This window comes from Rhipicephalus sanguineus, chromosome 4 (genome assembly GCF_013339695.2).
Source record: "Rhipicephalus sanguineus isolate Rsan-2018 chromosome 4, BIME_Rsan_1.4, whole genome shotgun sequence".
NCBI lineage: Eukaryota > Metazoa > Arthropoda > Arachnida > Ixodida > Ixodidae > Rhipicephalus > Rhipicephalus sanguineus.
In genome coordinates this window covers 16138824-16155590 of record NC_051179.1, presented here as the reverse complement: position 1 = coordinate 16155590, position 16767 = coordinate 16138824, and the positions used below count along the sequence as shown (strand labels likewise).

The following is a 16767-nucleotide window of genomic DNA, read 5'->3' as shown; positions in this document are numbered from 1 at the left end:
ATTTCTCAAATGCCATCATGCATTGTGTGAAAGCCATACTGGTTACTGTAATGGGCATTGCACAAGGCGATGGCACCAATCCACCTGCGCATTGCCGCATTCACATAGTGAAACATCACTGTAACTTTTTTTATTTTGCACTGGTATTTGCACTGGCTAGCTACTCCTGAGAATTGAGTGTTCCACATTGTTAAACAAGCAATATGAAAGAAACCATTTCAACTATTGTTCGCGTCTTGTTGCTTTTTTATGGCGGTAAAAATCATGCTCAGCCTTCTCACCTGCATATATTTGTTTAATTTTTTGCATACTTTTGCATACTTTTGCATACTTTGCATACTTTTTGCCACTAGACAGAATCAGCAATAATGCTTTGCTTTCAATATGCCTATCAGTAGCAACATGCCCCATACCAAATTTGTAGCTGTATGATTGCATAATGTTAAACAACAACATAATTATTGTATTTATGCACGGATTAGTCTGTAAGATTGGCCCAACGATGTTTTGGGTCAGAGTTGCCGTGTCATGTCATGTTTTTATGTTTCGGTGTCAAATTCAACTGCATGCTTGTTGTGAGGTACCCAAGAGGTGCATCCTTCACCAATTTACTTTGGTAGCCACTTAATTGTGTGATTTTTTACATTTCATGGTACTGACGTGCAGCTTTTAAAGAAAAAAATTCATTTTTGTATAAAGCCTGGCTGTGTCTGGCTTTGAATTATTGGGAACCAAATGTACTATAACATAAAATCTGCGTTGCTTCTACCTTCTAAAGGTAGTTGCAAACTTTTTCTGCTGTCTGGTAATAATGCTTTCACTCCACTCGCTTAGTAAATTTTATGTGCCATCTGCCTACCTTCAGGCTGGCCCGGTCCTGTCTCTGCATTTGAGTCTGTCAGACACCAACCTTTTTGGTCTGAGCTCAGCTGAAACAGGTGTGGTTATCCGTCTAGACAGCCTGAACGTGGATTGCACCAGTGCCAAGGTGTACGTGAACATGGAAGGCTGTGCCTTGGCAGCTCTGCGCAACACTGTCCAGGTGAGAGACACTGAGACCCTTACACATTACTTGAGGCCCTTACACGTTGCGTTGTCGGTCTCAAGTTGGTGCGTGATCTTCGAAAGTGAAACAATTGAAATGGAACAACAATGCGACTGGACACAAATAGGCTTGTCTGCTGTCTGAGAGCTGTTCACATTTGACCACTTTTCTGACCCAAAATGTGCAGAGAAGTTGGAGCTAAAGACAGGATAAGCCAATTTCGGTGCGTAAGTTGGCTTCATGGCACAGCTTTACAGTAATGCAAGGAAGGCAGGTTCACGGCAATACGCTTCGATCCCTTTTTTTTCTTCTCACAGTTTGTTGTTGGTGGTGCAAGTTGTATGCAGGGACGGGTTGTGCGCGAGAAAATGCAGTAATTGGTGTACTATTTTTTGACATGTTGCCAATCTACAACTTCGGTTGCAGACTCTTGACAAACTGGTGCCTAGTATGCGAGGAGCCATGAATGCTGGGTTGGCATTGAATGATCCGAGCAAGTTTGCCAATTATTTTGGAAAACAGTAGATGTTTTAACAACAAAGCTCTTCTAGCTTGGCGTAAAATGTCTGTCGTGACCCAAAACTATCATCATCATCAACGGGCACGCGCTGTCTACATCCTCTTCTTCATCTTCATCCTCTTCTGCTTCGCTCTCAAGACACGTACGCCGATTTCTCCGGCATGGCCTGTAAGAACCCTGATGGATAAGCGAACGAGTACAGAGAGAGAGAGAGAAAGAGATATAAGGAAAGACTAAAAGAGAATTTTTTGCTGAAAAAAACACATTTCACGAGGCGGGATTCGAACCCGCGTACCCTCGATCCGAAGGCGAGCAGGACTCCTAACCACTCAGCTATCCAGGCACGCTAGCAGGGCATAGCATAGCTTTTTATAGCATGGTGTAGCAAGAGGGTGGGAAAGGGAAGGGAGTGTGAGGAGGAGAGATGTGATGGTGAGGAGGAGGGAAGAGACTATAGCGTAGCACAGAAAGAATGAAAAAGAGACAAAGAGAGCATCAAAGAGAGAGTGAGAGATAGAGAAAAGGATAGAAGGAAGGCGGAAGCGAGCGAGAAATAGAGAGAAAGAAAGGGCAATAAAAAGAAAGAAATAGAGAGAGAGAGAAATAAATAAATAGAAGTAAACAGAGAAATAAAAGACATAGAAAATAGAGAGGAAGGAAGAAATAGAGGAAGAAAGAAAGAGGAAAGTTGCAAAACTTAGCAAAACAGCAAAAGCCAGGACTACATAGTAGGTGCCCGTCAGTCCCGCTATCTCTTTAGCTTTGCACCTCCAGGGCAAGCTACACTAATTTTTTGCCATTTGATTAGCTCATTCGTGTATGTTTGCTTGCTACAAATGGTTGGCTCTGATGAACACATCTTGTGACTGTGATGTTCGTTATAAGTGGGCTTGACTTGTTTGAACAATGTTTCCGTACAAAAATGTTTGTAGACAGTCTATAGACTGTCTAAAAATGGGTTTAGACACTCTATAGACTGTCTAAATACATTTTTGTAAGGCCAATTGTTGCCTCATGTGTCCAGGAGTATTTCATGGCAGCCATTTGTTATAAGCAACGACACCTTTCAGTAGCCTGACTTGTTTAACTGTGGAAACATAACCAAGCAGCTATAGCTACCTGAATAAAGAAATGATGTGCAGATATCACCTGATTTTTTTTTCTCATGTGATGTTATCTTGACAACCTTATAACTTAATGCTAACCAAGATTTTGATATGTAAATTTTTTTTTTTAGTCTTACAGTTGCATTCCAGCTTCAGAGGTTAAACCAGCAGCGGCCTACATAAAAAGTGCACGCCTCAACTACAAGCCAGAGCAGAAGGCAAGTATGTATTGTGTGTAGTTCTCAACCCTGATAGCTCTGGCTGGGTTTTTGTTGAGTGCTCAAATTATGATGTTGGAATTGCGTTGGGGCCGTTATGGAATGAGCACTAAATACAGGTGTCTCGTTCTTGATTTATAATACTGGAAATGATTCGAAATATTGTTTAGAAGGCAGGGGAGAAATCAGTTGAGGTAGGTTCATGTAGCTCTGAATCTAATTTTAATAAGAGCTAAGGTTTCATTCTTAAAAATGTTATATAAAAAAATAAAAGGCGATGCCAGCTACAGATTGCGTCAAGTGGATGAGCACTAGTTTATTTTGTACAAGTGAAATTCAAGCTATTCACATTCGTATAATTTATCGTACTATCTAAAAATGACTTAGTTATAAGTCTGGTGTTTCATGCCTCACAGTGAGATTGGACGGTGCTGTGGTTAGGCTTCTAGGGAAACTGAAAAAAAAGCTTGGAATCAAATGCCATAGCTTCCTTTTCTAATGTGCCTATGCTACCACCAAGAAAGCACTTCCGTGTCGAACGGTGTCCCAGGCTAGTTCCTATGCTGGAGATGCGCAGTTCAAATCTGCCAGTCAGACATTTTTATTTATGTTAATTTATTTATTTACTCTCTCTCTCTCTCTCTCTCTCTCTCTCTATATATATATATATATATATATATATATATATATATATATATATATAGAGAGAGAGAGAGAGAGAGAGATACAAACACATAAAGTTTCAGCAGTGATGGCAAAAATTCACCTTGAGTGTCCCTACATTCGCTGTCACAAGAAAGCCTATTTCTGCATTTGGGAGAACTTAATTTTTAATGCAGCAAACCTAATCAAATTCTGTATAGTGGATAAGAAGTAAAATAACTAGGGGTGTGCGAATATTCGAAATTTCCAATATTTTTCAAATAGTGTTTGCTATTCGATTCGATTCGCACTGAAATTTTACTATTCGAATTATTCGAACTTCCCAAAGACAAATGCAGTCAACTTTGGTTGAAAGTGACCCCTTCAGATTTTCATTATGCTTCACCGCATTACACTCTCGTATTGCGGCAAAGCTGCCTTTCAAGCTCCGTTACGGTCGAACTTAGCCAAGAGAAAAAGTCCGATTGAAAGTGGTCCCTAGATTTTCAATATGCTTCACCTCATTACACCCCCGTATTGCGGCAAAGCTGCCTTTCAAGCTCCGTTACGGTCGAACTTAGCCAAGAGACAGTCAACGTCCGTTTGGAAGTGGTCCCTAGATTTTCAATAAGCTTCACCTCATTACAACCCCGTATTGCGGCAAAGCTGCCTTTCAAGCTCCGCTACGGTCGCAAATGTATTAACTCAAGAAAACGCTGGTTCCAACTTGGAGATGAAAGATGTGGCAGAGTTGGGAGCTCAATTAATGCTGTTTTGGACCTGAAATTTGGGCAGGAAGTATGAAAAATCTGACGCCAAAGCTTTTTAGCATCCAAAATTTCAGATGTTCTTATATATCGGCGTCTACAAGGCAGATTTGGAACTCCGGACTTGAAGGGAGCACACCCTTGTCCTCCACATCAGTTGGGCTTCCACAAAAGTTGAAAGAGGAGGAGAGGCTGAGGAAATGGCATCTCTGCCTATCACGTGTAAAGTGTTGTTGGCAACACTTTGGTTGCACCAAATCATGTACATAAATACAATTTGGCCTCTACATAGCCTGATTCTTGATAGGAAAGACAACTATGAAATATGACCCCGCCAGCGCTTCATCAACCTAGCGAAAAGAAACACTTTCATGTTGCTATCTCACAAGAACATACTTAGGGATTCTCTGCAACTTTTTCTGTAATTTCACTTCGAATTATTCGAAAATTATTCGATTCGACACTCAATCTTTATTATTCGAATTCGCTTCGCACCCAAAATTTTGCTATTCGCACAGCTCTAAAAATAACCTTTCTGTTTTCATGTATTTAGGTAAAAACTAGGGGTGTGCGAATATTCGAAATTTCGAATATTTTTCGAATAGTGTTTGCTATTCGATTCGATTCGCACTGAAATTTTACTATTCGAACTATTCGAACTTCCCAAAAAGAAATACAGTCAACGTCCGACTGAAAATGACCCCTAAAGATTTTTAATATGCTTCACCTCATCACACCCCCGTATTGCGGCAAAGCTGCCTTTCAAGCTCCGTTAGGGTCGAACATTGCCAAGAGACAGTCAACGTCCGATTGGAAGTGGTCCCTAGATTTTCAGTATGCTTCACCTCATCACACTCCCGTATTGCGGCAAAGCTGCCCTTCAAGCTCCGCTACGGTCGCTAATGTATTAAAGGGCCCCTAAACCCCCTGCGACATTTTCCCAAACATTTCAAGTAAACAAGCGCATCGCGTGCAGAATGCCGTCGCGATCAACGATGCCACACGCCGCAGCGCTACAGGTCGCGGGCGCGCCACAATTTCGAAAAAACAATAGCTTCTCCTTTCCTGTCCCCGCCACTCCCGCCACTGACATGTGTGACATCACCAGTGAAACTATGACGTTATCAGTTTCGATGCTTGCGATTGGCCGAACGACAACCGACGACTTCCGGTTACTCTGCAAACAGCTGTTCGTGCGCACCTTGCTGTTCTTGGTCGTGTTGCCGCTTGCGAATCGACATCTGCGGCCCGTAAGGGCCCGCTCACACTAGCGGCAAGCCTGCCGCAATGGCGCGGTGCCGCAGAACGTCGGCCGTCGCCGCACGTGCGACAGCAGTCCAACTTGCACGGCAAGCTACGCTGGCAAGCCTCCGAAAAACATGGCCGCAGTGCCAAAAGCGGTTGTCGTCCACCTCGAGTCTATCAAGTGGCCGCCGTGTGCTCTGTAGCGTGTAAGCTCCGAACTGATGCTTCCATTTGCTTTAGATTCATGTCCTTAAGCTTCGACAGCAAAGTATTCGTACTGATTCAGCCCCGTTTTGGAGAGCCATACTCAAATAATCGATGCTGTAGGCTTAGCGAGTCGAGAAGGGCGCTTCCGAATGCTCGGAGGACATAGATTACGCGTTTGTTAGTTGTTTCTAATCCTCCATAGCTGGTGCCACTTGACCTGGCGCCAGCTTGGGGACATTTTATTTGGTTTTGCGCGACGCTTTGTTTAATGCCGGACAGACTAAAACGCAACCGCCAAGTCGCTAGCGTAATTACACATCCATGCCTTGCGGTTTGATGAGCTCCGTGAACTCATCTCGAGCCGAGGTGGTCTGGCATGGCGTGTCCCCGTACGAGTCCCATCACGTTGGCGATCCTTTGAAGGTGTGCGCGCAACACAGGGTCCATACCGGCACGATTCGTAGGGGCACGGGCCGGCACGGCAGCAACAGCGGTTAGTCAACGAACAGTGCACCCAGATACCACACAGAGGTGACGGCGAGCTGGAGCGTCGGAGTCGCCGGAGTCGCGGCAACCGGAAGTAGACGCTGTCTCGAACAGCGCGTCAGCGGTGACGTATGCCACGCGAGATGAGGAGGGGCATCCAGCGAGGAGGGCAAAGCGGTTTTGGAAGAGGGTAGCGTAGGAAAGAGAGAAAGAAGCGATCGTCGCGTTTCGATCATCAAACGCGTGTAACTCCGCTATTACGGCACCGTTTCGAAAAATTCTCACGGCTACGTGTTCGTTGTAAACTCGAGCACAACTTCCTCACCTCAACTAAATTTCGACCGCTGGGTGGTTTAGGGGCCCTTTAACCCAAGAAAACGCTGGTTCCAACATGGAGATGAAAGATGTGGCAGAGTTGGGGGCTCAATTAATGCTGTTTTGGGCCTGAAATTTGGGCAGGAAGTCTGAAAAATCAAACGCCGAAGCTTTTTAGCATCCAAAATTTCAGATGTTATATATCGACGTCTATGAGGCAGATTTGGAAGTCCGGACTTGAAGGGAGCACACCCTTGTCCGCCACATCAGTTGGGCTTCCACAGAAGTTGAAAGAGGAAGAGAGGCTGAGGAAATTGCATCTTTGCCTATCACGTGTAAAGTGTTGTCGGCAACACTTTGGTTGCACCAAAGCATGTACATAAATAGAATTTGGCTTCTACATTGCCTCATTCTTGATAAGATAACTATGAAACACCACCCCACACCTAACGAAAAGAAACACTTTCATGTTGCTATCTCATAAGAATATGCTTAGGAATCCTCTCTAACTTCTTTTTCTGCAATTTCGCTTCGAAGTATTCGAAAAATATTCCAGAAATATTCGACAAATATTCGAAAAATATTCTATTCGATTCACACTCACACTTCAATATTCGAATTCGCTTCGCACCCAAAATTTTGCTATTCGCACAGCTCTAGTAAAAACTCAACAAAGCTTTTTTTAAGTATTCAGGGTCTGCTTTAATGGGTAAGATGTACTACAAAACACAGTCTGACGTCCTTCGATGAGGCCAACACATTCATTTTCTTCGCGTCGTTAACAGGAGGTGCACCTGCAATTGCTTGATGAAGTGTCACTTACTTGGTACACAACACTGCATATGAGCTTGGTCACGCTTGTGCAAGATCTGCTGGAGCTAAAGTCTTCGCTGAAATGTAAGTTCCCCTTTTCTTACTGAACACTGTTGTATTGCCTGGATTAGCCTGCCCTTTAAAGGAGCACTAAAGCAAAAAATGATTTTTCTCGTATTAGTAAATTACTCTTTCACAATACCAAAATCACGACGCTTGCTGTGAGAAGACGCCTGGCAAGTGAGAAAATGCACAAAAAGAAAATGCGGATGGCGACACCATGTTGAAGTTCCTGCACCAGCCGTCGTGATATTATAGACTTTGATGGCATCTACTAGGGCCTACATAGCTCCTAATCGGTAATAATGAATTAAATTGTCTTTTGAGATAGCCAGAGACTTAGCATACCAAGTTACAGGAAATTTCATTGAGCCAATGTAGGCAAAATACGAAAAAACATTTTGAAATCCGTGAAGTAACCATCAGAAAATTTATCAGAAATGGAAAATTTAAAAGTGATACTTTTGACATTGATTTTCTCATCTATTAATTAACCTATGGTGGTGAAATTAAAGACACTAGGCTCCTCAGAGCATAATTTATCAATCTAAACTAATTAATTGTTTCAATTTAGTACACCTTTAAGAAACTCATCCTATGTATTGCCATTGCTGCTTCAGCACAGCCACTTGTCTACGAGGCTGTGACCAACTTGCATGCCTGTCTTCCAGTAAATAGTAGAAGAAATTTTGCCCTTCTTCATCCGTAAACTGGTCGGCTTCGTCATTGACGGAGGCACCACGAGTTAGGCTGTGTTATCCATGCAAGTTAGCTGTCTACTTTGTTAAAGAATGATGCTTTTAGCTGTAGCTATTAGTTTTGTGACTGTTAGATGTTAGCCACGTACTGAGTATGGAATGCGCTCTCTACTATCACTTGGCCATGACGTGTGGTGCCAAATATTGTTCCAAATGTCATATTTCTGATGTTGAGAGGTACTGGTGGCTGTCCTTACCACTGGCTCATTTATACTCGTTTCATATGTAGGGGGTGATATCACCCCGGTAACTTTCATCTAACAGCCCATTGGAAATGCTAGTAGCAGCTAGATTTAGCCACAATGAATAGTTTTTAAGAGTTGTCTGATAACGCTACATAATAAAAGGGCATTTTCCTGCACAAAAAAATGCCAGCACACATACTAATGCAAGGCGAATCGCCCACCTTGGGATCTGCCGTGTTTGTAATAAAGCACAACTATTTCTTTCACTGGAGGAGTCTGCTCCTATATACCGTATTTACACGATTGTAAGTCGACTCATATGTAAGTCAACCCCCCAAAATAGCATGGCCAAAAAAAATGTGTTAGTGCGTTTCATAGAGGAAATTTATTTACGTAGTCTCTGGGCTGACTACACGATGATTGACTCCATAGTTGGAGTCAACGCCCGACCTGTCACGCACTTCTCTGTCCTGTCATCTTAGAAAGTAGTGCTGGAACACTCTAAGTAGGACTGTATTACCAACTATCTCCGCAACTTGTTTTGCGAAGTCAAGACAAAAAACGCGGATTTCGGTGCGCGAAGGTGGCTTCACAGCGGTGCTTCACAGCTATGTAGGGAAGTTAGCTTCGCAGCTATACGAGGGGATCATTTTTAGAATATTTTCTGCGAATCGTTGCTGAGAGTGCTGGTTAAACACGAGAAAATATGGTATATGTTACAGGTAGTGTTGGAACGCAAACTTAATGTCATAACCATGCCACAGCGTCCCTGATCTCTCATGTAAATACGGTAGTATGATGTTGCATACTTACAAATCGTAATTCTGACAAATCAAGATCTGTTATGACTCTTCTTGTTTTGTCGCAGTTGATCGGAAAGCAGTGGAAAATGTGCCGAGAGATGAAGAACCAACTTCTGAGGGCTTGACCTTCAACATCTGCTTGCAAGGCGGGAACAGTTTTGAGTTCCGTCTTTCAAAGGCTCACAGGTTAGGCACAGATAGTGTTTATTTGCCATCAGTAAATATACAAGCAATAGTTGTTGCCTTTACATTCACATACAGAGAGATGCATAGAGATTTCATGCTTAAACTCTGGACATGCTCTCTGTGTTCAACCACTCATAAAAACCTCACCTTTGTAATAAATGTATTAAGGACCACTGAAGTGTTCATTACATGCTCTGCATACCTGCTTTGGTTGATCAATAGTATGTATTTATTCAGGCTGACCATGCAGGTTTTAGGAGAATGGTGTGGCAGTCTCACCTTTTGATAAGCCAAAATAGGACGATCGCTCATGATGAAATAAAGTTGCTAAATATTCCATTAAAGGGTTTGAGCAGTGTGGTTATTGATACAGGGCATATCAGACATGTTTATTGCACCTTAGTAGTGTTACTGTCATTGCCTTTACTGCTTGTGCCTTAATAACTGGCCAATGCTTATGCTTAATGAGCAAATATTAATTGACTGGCTTGTTCTTCACCCTGTAATAGAATCAAGTTTGTCATGTCAGACCTTCACATAAAGGCAAAGCCAGCACGAAAATCCATCCACACAGAAGCACTTCTGGTGTATTTTGATGAGCACCCTATATTTAAGCTACAGGTTGGTATAAGCTTAATTTCTTTTTTTGCCAAAAATGCGTAGGCACCTGTGCATGTTATTTATTATGATTAAACTAAGCAAAAGTTTAGTTAACCAATGCTGACATAATGAAGCTATTGTATTAATGTCATCATTCTTTTTCTTAGTATTCAATCTACTGTTTAAGCACATCAGTTGCAGTGCAACGAAAAAACAATATTTGTCACAGCAGTTGAAACAATGCCCTGATCAAGTTTAATCCACCAGTTGATCCGATTACAACTTAATTATTTCACTATAATTTCAGTGCCTTGTGAATATATTTTGTGAGCACCTTGCAGTCTGTGATTAATTTTTTGGGCACATTTTCTAAATCATAAATTTATAAGCAATGGTCTGTTAACCTGAAAGAAGATTTTGTAACTGATATTTTTTTTCTTCTTCTTTTTGTGCTGCTAACAGCAAGTGCAGTATGCCGCTGCTCCATCAGATGAAAAATCATCCATTAACCGCCACACAATAAAGGGACTGACCCAGCAGTACAACAAGCTGTGGTAAGGAGCAATCACTGCTTTGATCTTAAACATCTGACTCAAACTTGCAATGGAACAGTGAGTTGCATCTGATAATGCTTTTGTGGACTTTTCAACATAGTTCACTTAGGTACAGTTATTGATATCACCATTTTTACTGTTTGGTTTGAACAGCAAAAATAGTGTAACTGGAACAGAATTGTGTGGAACGTCTTGAATAACTTTTGCTCCTGTCTGTGTATTACAGGACTCTTGCTATTGAGGAAATGCGAGTTGCTTTCCCTTACGACTACAACTTTGCAGAAGCCTGTAGTGAGGAGGTAATTGTTCTTTGCTTCCTGTCGTAGGTTGTGGCGTTATTATTTGACATAACTTTTTCAGGCTGTTAACATCGTCAGATGGTTAAAGCTTGTCCATAAAAAGGGCAAGGTACCGTTTACAGCTGACTCGCCACTTCCTTCTGACTTTTCGATCAAGGTTAAGGTAAGACTAAGTGAATTATTCTCTACCTTTTATGATATGCGTACTTCTGTGAAACTAAAGCATGCTACCGTAATTTATAACTGTAGAGACAAAGCTTTTTACTTTATTAGTTACTTGAATTAAGCATTGTTTTAGTGATCTCTCTCTCTGTGTATTTGCTAGACACTGACAATAGAGCTTGGTGATGATCCATTTGAAGTGAAGCTCAGGAACAACTACGAGGTAAGATTATCCTTGGTCAGCCTTTAAATTCTCATATTTTAAATTTTCATTGTTAAGTCTGCTTTTTTTTGCCAAGGTTCTGAAGTCTAATAAATATGTATTTACAGCTGCTTGAGGATGAGTATCACGAAAGCCTGAAGAGAAAGCGGATGCTCGATGAGAAGATTGAAAACTACCGCAAAACACACCTCTTGCTGCCAGGTATGTCTGCAGGCCCGCTTATCTCAGCATCGCCTTATGTGTTACAATCCTAAAATTCAGCAGAACAACAATGTTTGAGATTTCCATGCTTCGCATTAGCATTGACGTAGTGTTCCTTCAAGAATCTCGTGCAACACACTGCACACGGCCGTTTCAAAAATGTAAGTAATATGCACTTTGGCATTCCATGTCTGATGTTAAGGTATATACTAGAAAGTTTAGTATGCTCATGCTTGAAAGAAGTGCAGTTGAAATAGTGCTGTGAATTTTGCTTACTTTTGTTCGAGAACATAATACCTCGACCAGCATGAAGTACAGCACCAGAATTCTCCTCAAGATAATATTTGTATCCATGCATCACAAATAATTGCTGCCTAAAATTCAATTTGTTCTCTTATATACTCACAACTGCCTAGGCACAGGCATTTGTTTATAATGCAACTGCAAGAGCTTAATTGTCTGTGCCTTTCTAAACTAGTAGTATGTCTTAATTTAGTAACGAGATTCATGCAAGGGCAAATCGTCATTCTCGAGCAGTTATTTAATGGTCATGTTTGTTAACACTGCCACTGTCACTGTTGGCAAGGTTCAAGGCCCTGACAGCACGTCTGAATGTTATTCTTTTATTATTTAAAGTACTGTGTATGCGTGTTAACAGTGAACGTGAATGTCTTCCTGCAGCTTCTAAGGTGAATGAACTCTATGCCGGCCTGAGGAAGAAGGATGCTGACATATACGTCCAGCGCTCCAAGCAGCTCGGGCAAGGTACGTCGACCCGCTCCCACCTTGTTCTCTGGCACTTTGACCAACTTGAGGTACTGGCCCTGGCCGACCCATCTTACCACGGCACGGAGGCTGTTGTTGAAGTCATGCGACGACTCGATCCTGAGAGGTGAGTGAGCTACCTACGTTCAAAGTTGCCGACGACATGCGTACAGGGTCCACTTTTGGCCGTTTATTTGAAGACACTTTCGTCGTGCATTTGTGTGTGCAGTACACGTACAGAACTACAAGTGTCATTCTCAAACTTGTGCTAAAATAACAAGAACTGTGTTACTCTGATCAAGCAAACAACGGCACGTTTCTACATGCCTTTGGAGAGTTAAATTCGCTCATATGCAAAGAAATTTCTTGGTGATGCATACTTCCACTCACCAGTATGTATGCTCGTATGAATTTCTGCGAAAGAGCTTGACCTTGCGGCTAATACTTCCACAAAAATGTTCTTTTGTGAAATGTAAACATGCTTGTTTCTCACTAAGTTTGTTCCACACAGTAACCTTTAATAAATGTGAAACGCACATGATTTATCTTTGACATTATTTTATCAGTCTATGCACTGTTGATAGCATCATAGAGTGTGTATCGTAACAACAACGCCCTCTAGACCTCCACTGACTCAGTGGTATTGAGCAACACCATTGTTGTTTCATTTTGGTGTAGTTCCTTGTCCATGTCTCTCACTCGTTAGTAGTGACAACACGCGGGGAAATTTTCTGATATTGGTTTGGTGCTGTGGCATTTTTCCATTTCGTTTACATCATTTCAACAGAGGCTCTAGCAAATTGCTGTCGGCATATGCAATAGGATACTGTAATGCCCTACTACTATGTTTCATTACATATTCAGCTGAGAGTACAACTGCTGAGACACATTTTCGTTCTTGAAAGATCATGAGCATGTGTCTAACCATGACTGTCAGTTCACATATATCAGCTAGATTGTTCACTTTAGTTTCAGGATGATGTATGCTGCGTTGGGGGATCTGTTTCTTTCTCCCTCTCTAATTATATTTCATTCTTGCCCTTGGGGTGAAGGATTTCGTTGCATCTGTGATAGCATTTGGAGATATTTTGTTCTTTTCTTTTCTGCTTTCCTCTTTATGATTGTTCTCTGTGTTATGAAAGTACCATCAATATTAGTTTTTTGCAATGCTTACTAACAGCCCCTATCCAGAGGAAGGGATGCAGTTCTCGACCTTGTGGTGTCGCCGAGTGACGGGCAGCATCAAATCTGTCACCTGCCAGCTGCGTGACTTCCCACAATTCATGGTGGACTGGCGGGAATTCCAAGTGTGGGGCACCCTGGCTGGTGCTGAGCAGGAGGCACCACCACGAGGTATCACCCAAATTGCAAATATTTCCTACTCGCTTGAGATTACTGTTAACCATTCTTTAAGTTTTAAACGGTGGTGTAGTGGTTATGGCGCTCGACTGTTAACCCAGAGGTCACGGGGTCAAATCCCAGCCACAGCAGCCGCATTTTCGATAGAAGCGAAGATGTTTGAGGCCCGTGTACTTACATTTTGGTGCACGTTAAAAAACCCCAGGTGGTCGAAATTTCCGGAGCCCTCCACTACGACGTACCTCATAATCATATCGTAGTTTTGAGACGTTAAACCCCAGTTATTATTATTATTATTAAGTTTTGCAAAACAAAATCTGCCACTAGGCGGATGAGTTATGGGGAAAGCTAAGATCTTCAGGTCTTATGGAGAATGGAGACATAACGTACATGTGCACTTATACATTTAAACCTACGAAGAGGGAGCACAATAGAATCCAACTAAGCATAAAAGGTGCAGTGGTGGGGCAGATTCGCACAAATAGAGTAAGAGTGTAACCAGGTGCTACAGGTCGAATGGCTAATGTGCACAGTGTATGTCCACTTGCATTGAATAAGTAAAGGAAGCTGCTTTATTGTACATGCATTTGTGAGCATTCGTTATAGCACATTGCAGTCTTGTCAGGTCTCAGCATCGCACTGTGAATGATTCTTTAGTGCACTTCTCACTTTCATTATCACTTGTTGCTTCTTATTGCATCACTCTGCTGCCTCATCCTACCTATTTAAGGAGCCTTTGCATCTGTCTAGCGTTTTTGTGAGAACAAGTTCCTCTCGTTATTGTTTCCACATTCAGTTGTAAACCCAGTTCCAAGGCGAAAGGACACATTGTTGTTAAATTACCCCATAAAAACTGTTCGTTGATGGTGCAAAATGTTTGCAATGTAAGTGCCTCTCACAGGACCTCTAATAGTTAGATAAATTTTATTATTGATCATTAAAAGGTGCAGCTTTCCCAAATATAAAGACATTTGGTGCCCTAAGTCATCTACATTAAACTGGTTGCTGCCTAGCCTCATAGTAAACAATCCTGGGCCAAATGTTTTTGCTGTTACTGGTAGGACCAAATGCTACAATCAGTGTCCTTATTGATGAAATAGTACTGCTTGTACATATAAATATGTACTTTACTTTCTAGGCTATGCATTGCTATGGAGTTATTTTATGCCAAATGTGAAATGCACTTGCAGCAAAACGAAGCTCAACTGTTGAAGTAGGTACACCTTGGGGGAACATGACTGTGCAAAGGAGCATGCCATCCCTCAAGTTCTATCACGACTTGACTTGGGGTGAGTAATGGGAAAACTATGCTTTAAATACAGCCTTGCATTTAGGTATCCAAGTGTTTTTTTGTTTTGTTTTTCCATAAAAATTGACTACAGCTTTCTGTGCCAAGACAAAAGTGCACTTCTGGCTTACTGTGGAGTATTGAGCATGCGCAAACACCTTAGCACATCTGCATACCAGTTGCTTTGAGTGAATAAAGGTGTAACATCAGTTGTGAGTCTGCGCTCGTCTGTCGCTTTCATTCCTTCTTTGTGTCCTGTCTGCTGCGCAGTTTGCTAGAAGATGAATAAAGGTGTTGCTTTATGAAATTTTTTTTAGGTCAACATTAATTCATTGGATAGCATAGAGCAGTTTGAGGTTATTTGTAAGCTAACTTGAGTTACTCAACTGAAAAGCTTGATTTCCATGGTATGAAGGAAGTTAAGCTCAATTGAAAGTTCCCAGTTGTTCTAAAGTCTTTAGGTCATCAAAATGTTGTGTTTGTTGTACATCGTCTTTACAAACAATTACACGTGCTGTGTTACCGGCACAACATTTAATTGAAACAAGAAACCAACAGTCTCATGGCAAAGCTCTCGCTTTGCAGCTCAATGTTAACCATTCTTACTTGACTGCCGTGCATGACATCATGTTCAGTTGCCACCACCTGGTATTAGAGATCTCGTGTAGCCTCCCACAGTTGCCCAACAGACTTTGGTTTACTTAACATAAGTAGGCTGTTCACTTGCCTGGGAGCTTTTGTTCTTTGCACTGTAGAAACAAACAAGTGAATACCGGCCATCCCAATTTACCGTTATGCTGTACATCACTGTGTGTTGCATGCAGACCTGGGATACCTGGGCATGACATATGGAGCCTGTTGGGAGCCCATTGTGGCTCAAGTCAGCCTGTGCCTGGAGAAAGTGAGCCGCCCGTCAGCCGACCCGAGTCCAGTACTTGCCTGGTGGGACAAGGCACGCCTCTTGCTTCACGGACGCCTGACTGTCTCGGCAAGGCACCTGGCCCTCTTCCAGCACGTGTCTCTGGACCCCTACAATGATACAGAACTCTTCGAAGTGTCCTGGAGCGACGCTATTGTGGATTGGACAAACGGTATGGAACACCACTTAAGAGGGGTGCCTCTTTGGTACAAGCATTGACAGAAAAATGATAAAAAGTTACTGAGCGCAAGAAAAGATGCAACACACAAGGAAGATGCACATGGGACGAACGCTTGTGTGTCTTCCCTGTGTGTTAATGAAAACCAGCAGATAAGGAAGCCCAGAAAGGTATAGGGGGTGTCAGCTATACAATTCCTTGGCTTCATTATCTGCTGGTTTTCGTTAAGGTTATGTCAAGCAAAGAAACGAGCCCTCAAAATTCTCTTCCTTCATTCATACCTTACGTGTTGTGTCTCTTCTTGCGCTCAGTAACCTTTTTATCATGGTGCACCAACTAAGTTTTCGAAAAGTCCTTTTAAATTGGCAGAAAACTTGCATGTGATCTCTGTACATGGAAAGGATAACTTGTCTCGTGGTTGGAGGAACATAAAGGCAATCAAGATGGCACTATCTTTGGTGCCAAGAATTTCCTTGTGCATACAATCAATGCCATGTCTAAAAGCAGAGTTGGACAGTGCTGTGCCACTCTGAATAGTTTTATTTATTACTGCTGCATAGGCATCACTAGCTAAACGCTGGCATGCCGTAGAAAAAGTCGCATGACTGTCGGCATGCCTTGTGGATTGATGCATGTGCGCTGCACGTTCACGTCATCCTTGCGGTGTTCGGGTGATTAAAAGATTTTTTAAAAACTGCCATATGCATGACTCGGCCTAAGTACACATGGCCACCCATGTGCCTCATGGCTTGAGATGCACGTTCACTTCTTTGCGGCATTCGCATGACAAAAAAATTTTAAAATGGCATTTGTGTGATATAGAGTGCATGTTAAAATGGCCACACCAGATGGTTTTCGCCTTC

At 42.2% G+C, this 16767-nt stretch overlaps 1 protein-coding gene across 1 annotated transcript in view; it reads left to right on the top strand.

The window, feature by feature from the left end:
- The window catches only part of LOC119389482 (protein KIAA0100), a 66016-nt gene that overhangs the window by 21948 nt on the left and 27301 nt on the right, over nt 1-16767 (top strand). The window contains exons 17-30 of the mRNA XM_037656767.2: nt 866-1042; nt 2803-2889; nt 7337-7448; nt 9236-9356; nt 9866-9977; nt 10419-10510; nt 10737-10809; nt 10871-10972; nt 11135-11194; nt 11302-11395; nt 12077-12287; nt 13341-13513; nt 14710-14808; nt 15632-15898. Of these exons, the coding sequence (XP_037512695.1) occupies nt 866-1042; nt 2803-2889; nt 7337-7448; nt 9236-9356; nt 9866-9977; nt 10419-10510; nt 10737-10809; nt 10871-10972; nt 11135-11194; nt 11302-11395; nt 12077-12287; nt 13341-13513; nt 14710-14808; nt 15632-15898 (1780 nt within the window). The remainder of the gene's footprint in view (nt 1-865; nt 1043-2802; nt 2890-7336; nt 7449-9235; nt 9357-9865; nt 9978-10418; nt 10511-10736; nt 10810-10870; nt 10973-11134; nt 11195-11301; nt 11396-12076; nt 12288-13340; nt 13514-14709; nt 14809-15631; nt 15899-16767) is intronic.